The 15883-nt window shown below is 53.5% G+C and overlaps 2 protein-coding genes across 2 annotated transcripts; one reads left to right on the top strand and one right to left on the bottom strand.

The window, feature by feature from the left end:
- Positions 1–694: 694 nt before the first annotated feature.
- VOLCADRAFT_48737 (uncharacterized protein) lies at positions 695–1129 on the top strand (the record flags this gene model as incomplete). The annotated part of the gene is made up of 2 exons (XM_002948977.1): positions 695–816; positions 1081–1129. Coding segments are annotated over 2 exons (171 nt in total), but the record flags the coding sequence as incomplete, so codon positions are not given.
- Positions 1130–6334: 5205 nt separating this feature from the next.
- On the bottom strand, positions 6335–8863 carry VOLCADRAFT_89268 (uncharacterized protein; the record flags this gene model as incomplete). Its single annotated transcript, XM_002948871.1, has 6 exons — positions 6335–6495; positions 7165–7276; positions 7577–7769; positions 8367–8437; positions 8538–8636; positions 8723–8863. 6 exons carry the CDS (start codon positions 8861–8863, stop codon positions 6335–6337), a joined length of 777 nt encoding a protein of 258 aa, XP_002948917.1.
- Positions 8864–15883: the final 7020 nt, after the last annotated feature.

The raw sequence follows: 15883 nt of genomic DNA, 5'->3' as shown, positions 1-15883 counted from the left end.
TGGACTTCTACGGGACTGAACCGAATTAAAGAAAGTCTTCCCACACCCTCACCCACACCGTTACGTTCCACCACGGCTCCCGCCCCTTGGTGTGGCCCACCGTGTGCTGTCGGGGTTATTGCTAATCCCGGCCCGCCGCCCCCAACCCCCACCCGGGGGGTTTTGCGGCTGGGTTTGCTTCTAGTCCTCTTCTCCTGGGGGGGAGGGGGGAGGGAGGGAGCGCTGGGGAAGCGTGCGTTCCGGACGGCGGGGGTGTGGGTATTTGGAAGCTTCCAGCTGAACGTATTACGGAAATCCCCGGGTTGTAGGTGATGGGGATGGCAGTGGGGGGAGCAATGCCGATAAGCCGGGTGGGGGTGTTCCAGCAACCCTGGTTCTCATCCCATTCCCAAAGAAACCCATCTCGCTTTCCTCCTTTTGCCTCTTCCCGCCCTCCCTTCCTCTCCGTATATATGTATGTGCGTGTATGTGCGTATATGTGTAAGTATGTCTGTGCGTGTGTGTTGTTGACGTCTGGGTTCGTTTATCTTTCTTTTTCCTTACTTTTTCCATGTTGCCCTCCGCTCCCGCCCGCCTCCCTTTCGAGTACACCATTCCTCTCCCCCCACCGCCGCCTTCGCGTCTGAGGTTTGGTTCGTCTGTGGTTCATCTCCCCTGCAACCGCCCTCCCCCTCCTTTTGCCCCATCCCCAGGCGAGTTCCATCTGAAGGTCAGCTCCGTGCTCAAGGACGGAGTGCCGCAGCGCTTCTGTCAGCAGTGCGGCCGCTTCCATCACCTGTCCGAGTTTGACGGTAGTCGACGCTCTTGTCGTACGATGTGGGTCGATGGAGAGGGTGGAGGAGGAGGGGGCAGGGGAGTGAGGGAGTGGAGTTCGAAAGGCGGGTATCAGGCTCGAGGAAGGGGAAGGGGAGCTGGTCAGGAAAGGAGATTCGGATGGGCGCAGGGTAGTCGACCACCGTGGGGCGAAACGATTGCCCCCGAAATGTAATGGCCGTAATCAAGTTTTTTTATCAAACTCCAACGAATCGCCGTACAATTCGTTACCCTGCACATAGTATTCCCCCTCGCGTCATTGCGCAGGCTGGCACGTCACAATATGCGGCGTGCCAAGAAGATGGGCCAGGGGGGCAGCCCCATGACGGACGACGCAAACAACACGGCGGCGGCGGCGGCGGCTGCCACCGGTGCCAACGTGGAACTTGGCGTCAAATTGATACAGCAGCTCGGTACCGCGGGGCTGGCGGCGGCGATGGCGTCGCTCAGCGGCGGCGGCGGCGGCGGCGGGGGCCAGCAACAGCAGCAACAACAACAACAACAGCAACAGTCACAGCAGCAGCAGCAGTTGGCGGAGTTCGGCCTCCCTGACGGACTGTCCCTCACGGACGCTGTGGCTGCGGCCATGGTGGGGCTGCAGGCCAACGGCTCGTCGGGATCCGGCGGCGGCGGCGGCGGCGGCGGCCCTGGCAGCGTCAGCACCGGCGGGCTGCTGTCCTCTCCCGCCACCCGTCGACTGAACGAGCTGCTGGATGGCTTGGGCCGCGGTGCCAATGGCGGCTCCGCACTTACTCAGGTCGGTAGCCTTCTGGAAGCACTAGCGGGTGCGGCTGGCGGCAGCAGCGGCGGCGGCAATGGCAGTGACGGAGGAGCTGCGGGGCAACGGCCAGGCAGCGGCGGCGGCGGCGGTGGCGAGAATGCCGCAACGGCGGAGGCTGGCGGCGCGCCTGGGGCGCACGCTGGCGATGGCGGGGGCGGCGGAGGCAGCAGCATGGATTGCACTGGCATGCAGCAGCTTGATGCCGTCGCGGCGCTGGAAGCTATGGCGATGGCGGCGACGGCGGCGGGTACGATGGAGCAGTCGCCTTCCGGAGGTGATGCCGCCGCCGCCATCAGCAGCCCGGCGGGCGGCGCTGTGGGCAGAAGTGTCAGGCTCCACAGCGGCGGTGGCGCTGCCGTCGTCGCCTCCAGCGGCAAGGACGTGCCGGAGGGTGGTCAGGCCGCGGGTGGCGAGTAGCCTGCGTGCCCGTCGCCGTCCATACAGCTCCCCCAGGGGGGAAGCATCTCGGCCCCGCACCGTATGTCTGTATGTATGTATGTATTCGCGCGCGTACGCGAGGCCGTTGTGAAGGGATGAGAAGGGAGGTGCCGTTCGGGGGAGCAGTACGTTGACATCTCTAGGAGGCCCCTCGGGTGTATACGGGGGAGGGGACCCGGATCTGAATATCTAAATTCAAATTGTTGTGTGTGTATGTCTGTGTGTGTGTGAAGATGGAAGGGCCTATGTAAGGGAGGAACACAACAGACCTGGACTTGGCTGGAGTGGGGGGGGGGAGAGGGAGGAAGAGGAAGGGCCCGCTGTATTATCGTGGCGATGGCGCTGGGCGCTGTTTTCTTTAGGCCAGGTGCCGGTGTTACGGTGGTGGTGGCTATGGGTGGGCATTATGTCGTTTCGTAATTGTGTCGGTGGAGGTGGAGGAGGAGGAGGAGGTGGGGCCCCGCAGGTCATGGCGGCTGCGGACTGGTGGTATTGGTGTTGGCGGTGGGAGCTTTTGAACCAGTCAGGGGTGTTCGGTGAAGGGAAACTATTACGTTGCCGTGTGTGTTTTTCCCCCGTGTGTCTGTGTTTACATCTTAGTTGTGGGGATGTGAATCTCCGTACTGTTTTAAACCCTCTTGTCCGCGCAAACCCAGAGGGGGGAAACCACCTGCCCTGAAGAGTTGCCGAACTTGCTTTTTTCCCCAAGTAATGGAAGAGCAGTAACCACCAGCTGTCGTTTGAGGTGTGCGCCCGTTTCGACTTGCCATCCCGAACCTTTCCGGGGAATCCTCTCCTCGAGGTGTACGAGTGTACGAATGGCCAGGAGGAGAATGGTATTCTACCTGGTTTCACGGTCGATTGTTGTAACCGGCGCATAGCCGCGTCTGCCGGGGAACTCGTCGTACAGGCCAACAAGAGGGTGGAGGCGTGTGGCATCATATGTTCGTGCCAAAGGAATGACCCCTCAGTAGCACGAACTTAACATAGCCGTGCAGTGCCGTTTACATGTACGGCACCTAGGTGTACATGATTGGCGCAGAGAAGGGGTGTGTGTGACCCATTGCGATGATACCTTCCTACTCCTCCCGGTGGGGACGGCGCGACAAGCGAGCGCAGAGAGGTGGAAACCATGTCATGTGAGGTGAGGTGAGGCGAGGTGAGGAATATCAGCGATTCTATTTACGGGGTTTGCGGTGGGGAGAGCTGTGTGGACGAGATTTACGGCACCTTCCATGTACGAATGTCGGTATTCACGCCTTTGCCGCAGTCGCGTCTTGTGCCATTTGCCTCTTTCTCTTTTTCTTCCTCACGCTTTCTCCCTCTCTTGTATGTATGCACGTACATACTTGTGTTCGTACGTACATACATGCCCGTGCGTACATACGTATGTATGTATGTATGTATCCCCATGCCTTCTCGGCGCATGTCCTAGGAATCGGAGGGATAACTGAAAGGCCAGCGCTCGATATTGATGGTGAATATTGCTTGATGATGTGTGTTGACTGCTAAAGGCCGCGTGTGCGGTTGAGGACGCGTCTGACCCCGCGGAGCCGACTAACGTAAGGCGGCTCTCCCCCTCACCAGGGGGGATACTGATGAGGGATAGTGTCCCACGGCGGCGGGGTGCATCAGAGTAAGAAGGGCACGCAGCAAACCTCTTCTGAACGCTTAATAACCGCCTCTCCGCGTGTGTGTGCACCAGAAAAGCGAAAAAAGGGAGGAGGGGAAAAAGGGAGGGGAGAATTGTTGAAGCGGCGCTGCGCACGGCAAAAATGGCCGTTTGCTGCATTGTCGTACAGCCATTGGAAAATGTCTTCATGCGCGGCTTGTGAGGAATTCTGCACGCAGAAGACGCATAATGGTTGCTGCGGCATGTCTAGTGGTAAAGAGAACTTTGTGGTGTGATGTGTTGTGGTTCGACGAAACTGAAAAGTATGAGCGTGTGACTGTGCTGCTGCTGCTGCTGCTGCTGGGTACCGCACTGCCAATTGGCCAGAAGGCAGAGACCCGGACTCCAGGGTGGTTGGGTGGGCTGTTGGGAGGCGTTAGCAGTCATTTTCTCCTTCTTCTTGCTCTTTTTCTTACTATTCTTCTTCTGCTGCTGCTTCGAGGACATTCAGGATTGCACAGCACGTTTGGGGGTATCGCCGGCGGTGGGTCATTACGCTGGCTTGATCATGTACGGCATGTACGGCATGTACGGCGCACCCTCCTCGGTAAAAACTCGGACGAGGCGCAATCCGTTGAACTGGAGAAGATGATGATGATGATGTGGTTATTATATCGGCTACTATCCCTGGTGTGGAAAGGGAATGGGGGGATTCCCCGGTAGCTTTTAAACTAAAATTGAGGGACGTGGGGCCCATCCTGGACTCTGTACCTTGACGTTTTCCGGACCACACTGACTGAGAGCCCTGTCGGCGCTTCCTTTCCTCCTCCTCAAGTTTTCCTGATGCCATCACCTTGCTCGCATTCGCAGCTGCCTTTTCCAAACCTGGCCCCGAGGCCTTGGGATATATAAAAGCGAGTCTTTAAAGTTGTTAGGGTTTATTAAGGATATTATGTTACCCCGCGGAGGAGGTCCCCGGGCTTGTACGACTGTCGTGGCGGCTGCGGCTATTGTCCTGGATCATAGGTTACCCTCCGGGACGAGATGCGGGATTGGGAAAGATATGCGTTGACTAGTGTTGACGCCCCCTAGTGTTGTTGTGTCGTTGACGGTGCATGCGCATGATGCAAGTGTGTTTCCTGAAAGGTGCTGTCACACCCTTCCGATGTTCTGTTTTACACGACTGGGCTATGTCTGTATACATGTCTGTATACGTGTATGTATGTATGTATGTGTTTATGCCAGCACATCACCGCCTGCCTCCTCGAACGTCCTCGTGTGCGTCATGTGCTGCTCGCGGGCCCATCACCCGGGCGAATGACAGCAACACCAACCTCCCATCAACCTGCGCCTTTTGGACCACCAGACCTAACAACTACGTAATCCGCTATCCCCCCTAATTATGCCATTAATTTGAAGTATGTGAACTGCCGATGTGTTCCCAAGAGACCGTTTTAACTTCCCTCGGTGACCTTGGGGGCTCTTATGCGTTGCGTACGGCCGCAGGGCCCTTCTGACCGCTCGTCCTGGACCCATCGGGTATTTGTTGTACACTGGCGCCGCATGCTGTGGGGGGGAGGGGCGTGGCGTTAGGCGCGTGTCGAAGCCGGAGAACGCTGACCGGACTGTTCTGTTCCTTGGCCGTGAAGGAGGCGGTACGCGGACACGGCAGAGAAAGGGGGGGAATGTTTTTGAAGCGGGGGAAAGGTATTGAAGCGTGTGTATAAGGAAGCTGGGGATCGTCGCGCACTGAAAGCATTTTAGTCAACGCCTATCGGCTTGCGTGCTCCCTCCCAGCAAATAGTCGAGCCGGTCAGAGAGCTTGCCATGCATACACACGTCGCACAACCGTGGGGGCGCGTGGAGTGTGTTTTGAACGTCGAGGAGATGAGGGGTACTGGTAAAGGAGGATAAGGAAGACAGTCTTGAAACATCCGACTTGCAACCACCAACCTAACCACCACTCTAACCACCGAGGGAGAGAACAGCTGGATAAGGAAACCGGCACCGTCAACACGCTCCTACTACCCTTCTCCAAGGACCCCTTCACAACAAAAGGCAGGGAAGTCCTCGGCTGCACAACTAACCGATCCAATGTACACTTTTGTCGACTCTTCACTCACAGCCACCATCAGCCATCATCAACATCGCCGCAACCACCACCACCACCGGCGTCGTCGCCCAGAACTGCCCAACTCGGGTGGTTACCTCTCGGCTCTGGCTGTACAGGGCTGTACTACACACCACAATTCGGATTTAGGCGCACCTTGGGCCCCAGGTTCCCTGCCTGTTGCAAGTTAAGGAATTTTTAATCCGCGAATGCAGTTCACGATTTTTGGCGCCGCACTTCTCGCCGTTGAAATCTCTTTGCAGCGACAGACCAGTCCCCGGCTGCTCCATACCCTCATCGCCGCTTGCAGCACCCCCCCCTTAGACCCGTTAGGTCCCTCTTATCAACCAACCAACCAACTGCAAAACCCAAGACGCCACCGTCGGCTTACACTCCAGGGGATGCGGCTAACAGTCCCCAACACGCAAAATCCATTTTCAGGCCGGCCATCATCGGCAATGCCATCGTGCCGGATGGAGGTCTGCGCCGCCCGGCTTTTGCCTCAGCTGTCATAAGGCCTCAGTTTAAATTTAAATTTCCCTCCGGCAGGAGCCATCTAGGTCCCATCATCACCGTGTGGTCACACGACGATAACGTCCTCGGCCGTCTCCCGCCCATCCGCGTTATTAGAGCCCGACGGGCCCGTGGGGTTCAAGGCCTGCATGAGCCTCTGGCGGCGCTTGGCGCGGATGACGTCAGTCGCAGGTTTGAGATCACTGACCCGGAGCTCCTGCCGTACACCTGTGGCATAGACGTTGTGTAGATATGTATATCCATGTCTGTATCTATGATGCGTGTTGCTCTTATGGCGATGTGGGTTTTGGTTCTTTAGGGTGAAAACGAAGCGAGAGGAGGAATACGAATGGCGGACAGACAGACAGACAAATAGATCGGCAGCGGCACACGATGCGCGTTTTGCTGCAGTCGTTAGCCCGCTGCCCGCACCCCCCCATTGCGCATTCTCCTTCAGATCGACCCTTCCCTTCTCTGACAACATCCACACCCCGGCCATAACCAACATGAAACGGCCCACCCGCATCCGCACCAGGCTAGCTCACCCAATATCACATCGCTTTCCTATATGAGTGTGTTTTTAGGTTCTTTAACTGTTTTAAGCATTAATTACTCAGGTCAGACCAGTTTTGCCTGGAAATCTCCAATTTCACTTTCACCAACATATAGTTTATGCTGTATCTGATGAGGATGGTGAGCTGATGTAAGCATAGAGGACACGAAGGACGCCTCCCCGCCTTAACACCCGGACCGACAGAGACTTTTCAACACAGACAGAAAAGGACGAACGCAGCTCCGAGAGGACAACAATAACTTCACACATTAACCATTACCTTCATGCAAGTTCATATACCACCACTTTCCCCCCCCCCCAGCTCTGTGCATACGTCACCTTACCCGCGCACGGATGTTTGAAGCCGGTGGGGTGCGGTTGCAGGTAGGCCATAATGTACGTGTACTCGTATACGTAGTTCAAGGGGTCCTTCATTGGCCTCTCCAAATCCAGGACCTGTACGTGAATGTACGAAAGTACGACAATATATTGCCACGGAGCGTGACGAGTTTTGGACGGATTTTGCGTCGGCATTGCGTGGTGGCGGGGGACGCGCATTAATAACGGAAGGGTAGAACTTCAACAGAAAAATCCCGGGAAACAAAATCCATCCTATAACAAATCATAGTATCATGTTCATACACTTTCAACCATAAGCAATATTGCCAATCGCTTCCAATTATGGAAAAGCCTTTCCAAACCCCAAAATGTGAACTTTCTGCTAATCCCTGAATATGTCCCCAGTTCGATCCGCACCTCTTTCATGCTGAGTGGGCACTTGTCATTCACCCAGGTGCGGCCGTTGTCCGCCTCCCGAAAGTCCTCGTCGTCATCCAGCTCATCGCCACCCTCGTCTTGTCGTACACCGTCAGGTTCCCCTGCACATCCGCCAGCTGCCGCAACCACCCCCATGAACTCCCGAAACCGCTCATCGTTCCGAGGATTGTATCTGCACAGTAAAAAACCCATTCGACCTGACTAGAACCCGAGTTCAAATCCCATGAGGACTTCACTCTCGGTTGCAGCAAAACTCCCCTATCCAACGCAGTTTATCTGTCTGTCTGTCTGTCTTGACACCTATCGATCAGCCAGTTGACTTTCCTACAATAACGCTACACAAGAAGCCGCAGAACATGTCTTTTCACAAATGAGAGGCTGTCTCGCTGGCTTTCTCAACCGCTCCTAGGCCGAACGCGGGAGGTGGCGCACATGCTTTTTGATGGAAACAGGGTCAGCACCAAGCCACCCGGGGAAATGCTGAAACGTTATCATGAGTGGGTGTTGGACGGTCAAGGTGACAAAAAAACAAACTCCTCTGGACTCCGGAAAAAATCGGACGGAACAGGGGTGAAGGCGTGGAGTGTGGTGAGATGCCCCTGCTGAAACAAGTTCATGCAAATTGAAGGGCCCAGATGCCTCACAAACCCTCTAAAACCAGCCTATCAAAGCTACAGCCTCCATGCCTATCAAAGCTACAGCTGCAGGCCTCTTAGGCCACTGCGCACATTACAGACTGAAGTTGTGGCAGCCCGGAATTTGAACTTACGGCTGTTGCTGTAGCCGGTCGTGAAGTCCCTGATCGAGTAGTGTCGTGAAGTCCGTATCTTCCAGGGAAGGCTGGGAAGGAAGGAGATAAGGAATAGTGAATTTGTAATGAGGGTGGGGTGGAGTAATACGGACCGAAGAGCGGTTGAAGTGCTGTACGGACGCGCGTTACCTGGTAGCTCTGCGCCAAAGTCTGCAGGACGCATTTATGAGCCCGCACTTCGTGTGAGAGCTTGCCCAGATTAGACAAGAGCTCCTTGTAAGTGCCAATCTGCGGGGACCGCGCTCCGAACTGGTTATTGCAACGCCGCATCACCAAGACTCCAGGAAATACCGCAACAGCAGCAAATGCCTCACCTGGGCGCTATCGTTCAGGATGGACAGGTAATCCGCTGCTGTCATGACGGAGCGGTAAACCTCGTCCATGTTCTGCGAAGCAATGGCCAGCGCTCCATATTTGCCCAGCTGCCTCAGCAGGTCGCAAAAGGCCAAGAACATAAATTACCGATATCATATTGCTTTCGCGTTCCACTAAACTAGTGATTACATTCCTGACTTGGTCTGCGGATACCGCAACGTTGCTCGTCTCTTGGGACATAGCGCCGATCTACCTATAATAAGTGAGAAACACAACGGCTATTTGGTTATGCCATAATGTGCTGCTCTGCACTTGAAGCGCTTCAGTCTTACTCAGCCGGGTTGCCAGGCTTTTAAGGAAAAGAACGACCACTGAGAACCATCTGCTGACTGTCACTGCCGCATCCAAAGGCTTCCCAAGGCGGTCCTTTAGCGCAAATTGCTCAACTGTAATAACAACTTTCCCGCCATACGCGTCATCAAGTGCAGAGGCATTATATCCTGCGAAAAGGCTTTCATGCAAAACGCATCATCAAACCCCAAATATGTTAGATTCGGCAGAACAGGTGGACCCCGTTAGCTGGCACTCATCCGCGTACGGACAACTATTTTTTGCAACCGCCCGCTTGCTCCAATCGCTTCATGGACCCTTCATCTTATGCGGAAGCTTATCCAGGTCTAATGAACATGATTCTGCGTGACTTGGTCATGGGAAAACAGCAACGACATGAGTATGTGCCAACGCGCACAACCTGTCATGGCTCTGTACGGCACGAGTCGGTACGGAGCAAAGGCCGAACAGTGCCACGCTTCAGTTGCACTCGACCTAGACAGCTACCGTTGTTTTTTAATTCATTCAAATATAACTAACTCTCCATTTTATTTGTAAGAGTACTTTAGTTCGTATCCATAAGGCCCTTACATAGGAAATGCAGCCTTCGTACGGCAGTTACCTCCAACCTGCATTGCACCTCTAGTGTCGATGTCTTGGCCCTATCGAGGCCCATTTGTGTCGCCGAGGGAAGACACCCTGCTTGAGTTGCGAAGACGGGCGACCTGTCATGCAGAGCTGCTGTGCCGATGATACTTTGCAGCCCACGTGCCTTTACCGCGCCCGCGCCCTGGGGGGCAACACCTTGAGGGGGCCCTCACCCTCCCACGTTGACGGAACGCGCTCTGTTGACTGCGCGGTTTTGAGGCGCTTTCCTGACATGAAAAGGACTCTCTCACGACTCTCTCCCACTGTTAGCTACTGGGCCAGCCTACATGATATGGGAAGCAGGAAAGTAAGCACAAGGGACATGGGTCGTGTGTCGTACATGGATTCACGACTTACGAGAAAGACACCGGAAGCCAAGCTGCTGAAGTGCAGGGGCACCCATTGGGGGCCAGTCGGCGCCGTTGGCGGATTGTCCTATTTTTCTTCGCGGACTTCCTAGCATTTAAGTCTTAGGGTTTAAAAACCGTTAAGAACTTTACAAAATGTGCATATCCCTGTGACAGATATGGAACTGGCCATGAGGGAAGAGAAGAACATGACCGGAGCTCCGAGGCCGCACAAGGTGGTGCTGCATGGATGGATTGCCCAGCATCCTGGTATGTAATGCCCAAGGCTTGGTAGTGTGCCCAAACCTGTTTTGTTGCCCCTTGTGGCATTTGGGGCAGTTGTAAGAGCTGTGAGTCGCATGTTTCATGATCGAAACGTCTTTCATGTGTGTGTGTGTGTGTGTTACATGGTTGGGGGGTGCGTGAACCCATACCTGTAAAACTATCCATACGAGCCGAAGGCCCAAGGGCAATACTTCAACGCCTAAAAGCCACGGAGAACAGGAAACACCGCATCAGCCCAGACTAGCGTCCAAAAGGGGTAACTGGGTTTCGGTGAGCTCACATACGTTCCAACATCCTCGCCAGACGTACTGGTTCCCATTTCATGGCCTCCAACATGCTCTGATGATCGAATCCCTCTTCAGCACGAATATCATTACAGGCTGGGCATTCCAATAACACGTGTTTTTCATCCTCGATTCGGCTATTAGTACCACAACAGCGGCAAAACCGCTGCCCCCTGGGGACATGGTACTTGCCTCATAGCAACATAAACGAAACTGCATTAGCTTACGATGAAACGAGGAATGAAAACCTTAGCATGTGTTGGCCACATGACGGCTGCGGCTCCCGAAAAGGGCAGCCCCATCCAGTGCTTATACTTCGCCATCTGTACTCCCGGTTGCTTCCCGTCTGATGGGTACTTTCCTGGCAAGACAGTCAGACGCGCATGGTCCCAGCCGCTCATCAAACGCTGCCTTAGTGCTGTTATCACCGCTCCTTCGGGTAGAGGCCTACTCAGCAACCAGTCAACGCGCTCCTTCACCCTCACGACTTCTTGCGGTATTCCGCTCCAAATGTTGCACTCCAAGAAGGAAAACAGTCGTAACATTGAGGTTCCCCAACCCTCCCATTCCGGGTTGGTTAGGGCATCGGTTATCTCCTGCCGTAAAACTGCATGAGCAATGGACCCCACTTGCTTTTGAAGGCGGTTCCTGAAACGGAGAATCTGTTTCACCATGTAATACTGTAAGGGGAGTTCAGCCAGCTCCGCATACAACAGCCTGCGGGATGGCCATGCCTGCCTCATGAATAAAATCTGCAGCTGGACTGCGCTATCCTTCAAACAGGCTTCGAACATGCCCTCCGCAAGGTTGGCTTTATCCCGCCGCCTTCCCGAAACGTCTTTCATGCTTGAACTGATATAGAATGCATGCCAAGTGATAGGCATTCATGATCATGCACATACGAATTCCCACTGTTCTTCAGGCCAGAGCGGAATAGCGTCGCCGGACAATCTTGACGTCTAAACCTCACAGCTAAAGGGCACAGCCTGGATGACGGAAGCGGACAAACAGGCATTACATCGGCCAGGGGCAAGTGAAACCAATAAATGCTGCAAAGATAAGCTCTCGGCCCAAACCCTGTGTCATAAAACTTGCGGGCTAGCCCATCACAATGTCCAACTGCATCCTCATCCTGCCTCTGTCGGCATCTGCATCCTACCCTGTTTGCTTTCGCATCCCGGCCTTTCCGAGTGCATCCTACCCCCCCCCCACTTTGCATCCTGAACCCGCACCCTGGGTGCATCCTACCCCCTACCCTGACACATCCACCTACCTCTGACCACATCCCCATCCTACTTTTTCTCATCCTTATTCCTGTGCCCGACCTTCCACCGCGTCATGACCGCTCTGCAACCCTTTCCACCAGCTGCCCTGCCGCAGCGCCATTGCCCTCACAGGTGCCTCAGCAGCGGACGCCTTTTCACCCTCGGGTCGGGTCTTTGGTCCACTGTAACAATCGCAAACTAAACATTTCCCTTTCCAGCGGGAAAAGAATCTTGCATCTTGCAGAGAAGGTTCGCCGTAACAACGGCTTCTCCCCAAAGCTCTTTAGGCGCCTCTGAACCAGTCAACATGGCACTCATATACCAGAGGGTTGCAAGGAGTCATAGGAGTTCTCATGCCGCTGCACAGCAGGGGCACAAGCTCCCTTGGTGAGCTGAAGGGCCTTCACTGCTGCCAGGTCAGGTGCCAGCTCTCACAATGATGAAATCGCCGGTTTTGCATCCACAAACACAGTGTGGGTCTCCACCCCTGCACCGCATGCATCATGGAGAGAACAAAGGCACCAACATGGCTCAGAAAACTAGGTGTATTGGGTTCTGGTTGGGGTGAGGTAAAAAGCTCCCGAGACAAGCGAAGCATGAGGTTGTTCATGTGGTATGCTCTTGGATGTGGACATGAAATGTGTGTATGGGTTTATGTATGTTGTTACAGGGTGGTTAACTTTGCCAGTGGACCCCTTTCCCGAGGCAGTCCCTGCTTTCCCCTGCGAGAGGGGCACCCTAATCCATTGTATGGGCATGTGACTATCACTAGCACGGCTACAATCAAAAGGATGCATAAGCGCCCTGAAACCTCGAAGACTTGGTGGTGCCTCGTGGGTGTGTTCAGTACGTGTGCATTCCGGTGTGCATTCCGGTGTGCCACATCGACAAGCGCAGCTACACCTTGCGTACGCCAGTATCCAAGGTCCCGACCCCCAACAAAACTTGTGCTCAGCATTTGCTGAAGGAGCTTGATTATATTTTATCCAGCAGGGTTTCACGCTCTTGCTACTCAACAGCATCCAATGCGACCTTACCGTCAGTCACTGCCTTCACGGTCGCAAGGTCCTTCAGCCCATTCTCGAGAAGCTGGTGCGCAATTATTGCATCCGATGCCTCGTTGGCGTCGAGCTCCGGCCCGTTGGTCAGCAAATTGGCCAGGTCCGCCATAAACCCCAGGTCCACATGCGCCTCAAGCCATTACCTCTTCTGCATTAGTCAGGCAACGTGTCGTGCATACCAGTCAATACAGCTTGCCATCGAGACGGGCACTGTCGATATGGTGATCCATTGGTGCACTTGGTAGTCGCCAGCCCTGACGGTCACCGAAGTTGCGCCGTGGTCACGTAAGATGTTACAGTAGATAATTGCTTATTACCTGAGAAGGCTGGCGCTCATGCTCCTGATCACAGAAGCCATACGCTCCAGGAGCCCCAGCCATGCTCCTGACAGGCGTCTGCTGATCAGTAAAGTTACGATAAAACAATCTGCAAAAATTGACGAAGACGGCCTACACGAAGAGGTATGGATGGCATGGCCAAGGCCCCGCGTCTCCTCCGAAACCAACTGCACGACATTGAGGGGCGCTTCCAAAGGCAGTCGCGTGGCGACAAATATGCGTAATTATACAATACAAGTAGGTTAAATGCCGGAAAATGTATGAATAATCCTTCTACGGTGCGCACATGCTAACATTACTGGCTCAAAATCATATGTCGACATCGTTTCACGAGGCATGTCCTGCTTATTGGGTTGTAATTCATAGCTGCGAAGGCCCCTGGTATTTTTGGCATTGAAGGTCTCTGCTTCGCTGCCAGTGTGGATGGTGATCCATTGGATCACCTCTCTTAGCTACTCAAGGACGTGTTAGCTACTCCGCCCAAGGGCTTGTTCTTAATTCTCGGGCTATGTATGATTGAGTCTATTGTTATGCGCACATGTTAACATCTTTTGGCTCAATATCATACGTCGACATCGTTTCACGAGGCATGTCCTGCTTATTGGGTTGTGCTTCATAGCTGTGAAAGCCCCTGGTATTTATGGCATTGAAGATCCCTGGCGCGCTGCAAGTGTGGACGGTGAACCATTGGTTCACCTCTCTCAACGTGCATTTTATCTTCGACCGCCCCACAGTCGCATCTGTAGATGCTTGAATCAAGGTGTTTAAACGCAGTATCCCTGCTTAAAGTCTTCCATATGGCACGATACTGCAGAAATGGCCAGGGTGCGCAGCTTGCTTTTTATGTTTCAAGTTTTACTTCGTTTGATCATATACCCGCTGTAAAAATGCATTGGGTTTTTTTACGCACTTGCATTGCCATCGCCTCGCGCCTGTATGGCACTGTGTGTTTCCGTGTCACTGAACCCTTCTATTAGGATTGGACCCCCCAGCCAAAATTAAGGTTTTACCGAATCAGTCACACGATTACAGCTCCACGATAAGGATTACGACACGACCAACAGGATTAGGATTGGGACCCCAGCCTCAGGGTTAGGATTGCCGTCCGGCCCCAGGATTAGGATTGGGCCCCCCCCCCAGGATTGAGATTGGGACCCGGCCACGGGATTAGGATTAGAACCCCGACCCTAGGATATGGATTAGACCACCACTCTGGATTAGGGATTAGAAGTGGTCCACCCCTGTTGAGATTAGAGGATTGCTGACCAGTACCCACCCCCTGGATTAGAGGATTAGGACCACTTTGCACTCCTCTGCATATACTAACTCAGACATTCTGTTCCTCAGTTCTGCTCACGCGCGTACAGAGCTGCTTCTTCATTTTCGATTCCCTCCTCCGAAAGACGGAGTCCGATTCCAGTCGTGGCTCGCGGCGCACGTCCTAGGGACGAGTAACTCAAAAGCGCAAGTCGCCGATGCCAAGCTTTGGCTAATGGGCCCAACCGATCACGATCAACCGTCTTTCACGCAGATATGACCCCATATTTCCTTTGTTGTTCCCGCACAAAATATATCCCATGCCGCTCGAACACATCAATAGCAGGGATGCCGTTAACCGCCACATTCGATCGGTAGCTGGATAGCTTCGGTTAATGCCCAAGCCTTCTGATCATTCTTCGCAATACGTAATGCATACCTCTCCGTTCATAGAAATCCTGCGGATGCATAAATGGATTGTCACGTAGCTCTTATCTATCCGACCGATTGAGACCTATGTGTGGATAAAACTAATTCAGAGGAAAAAGTTGAAGCAGGAGCTTACAGGAGGATATGGTTTGTTATATCTCGTATTCATCCGAGTCTCGATCATAACCGCTTCGGTTCAATGTACAGCAGACAGATGTTAGGTAAGGTGTTGCTGTGAAATACAGCTGGTATGAAGTACGATTATTTTAGTATTTGATATAAAATGTGAGTTATCTGTGTGAAATGCTTCTCAAAAAGTAAATAGTTGTTGTACGAAGAAAAAACGGTTGATGAACTTTCTTCGTGAATGCCAAATGAGCTTTTTTGTTTAACGTGCAGTGAACATTTACGCGGCCCATACGTGTAGAACGAATTTTCCGCGTTTCCCGAGGTAATGAACACGTCGGCACTAGTTTACCAGTGAGTTAGCATTCACAACTGGGGTGGGCTTATATTTCCCAATTTCAATGATCGATTTTAAAATTTTGTAAGCTCGTCAGCGTATTTCGTGTTTATCGTACGCACTGTGCAGGCCCGAGGTGGATATTGGGAGATGCTTGAACTGCCCTCAAATTTTAGATGCATATGTATATGGTTCATGTCCGTAAGCAGGTTCCACACAACGATCTATCTCGGCGCGGTGGTTCTAGGCATCTTAAGTTTCAAATACGGCTGTGCGGAGCCGTACAGTCTATGAACTCAGAAAACTGCATCGTTTGATGCAGTGCTGACGAAATACTAAACAGTAGTAGCGACTAGTTGTTTGCCCTGTCCTGATGCATACACTTGTAACACAGGCTTTTTCGTCCTGGTCGCATTCCTAAACCTGCCAAACACACAGCAGGAATGCAAAGAG

This window comes from Volvox carteri, assembly GCF_000143455.1.
Source record: "Volvox carteri f. nagariensis unplaced genomic scaffold VOLCAscaffold_12, whole genome shotgun sequence".
In the NCBI taxonomy this organism is placed as follows: Eukaryota; Viridiplantae; Chlorophyta; class Chlorophyceae; order Chlamydomonadales; family Volvocaceae; genus Volvox; species Volvox carteri.
Note: the sequence above shows the minus strand (reverse complement) of the source record. Positions and strands in the feature narration are given on the sequence as shown.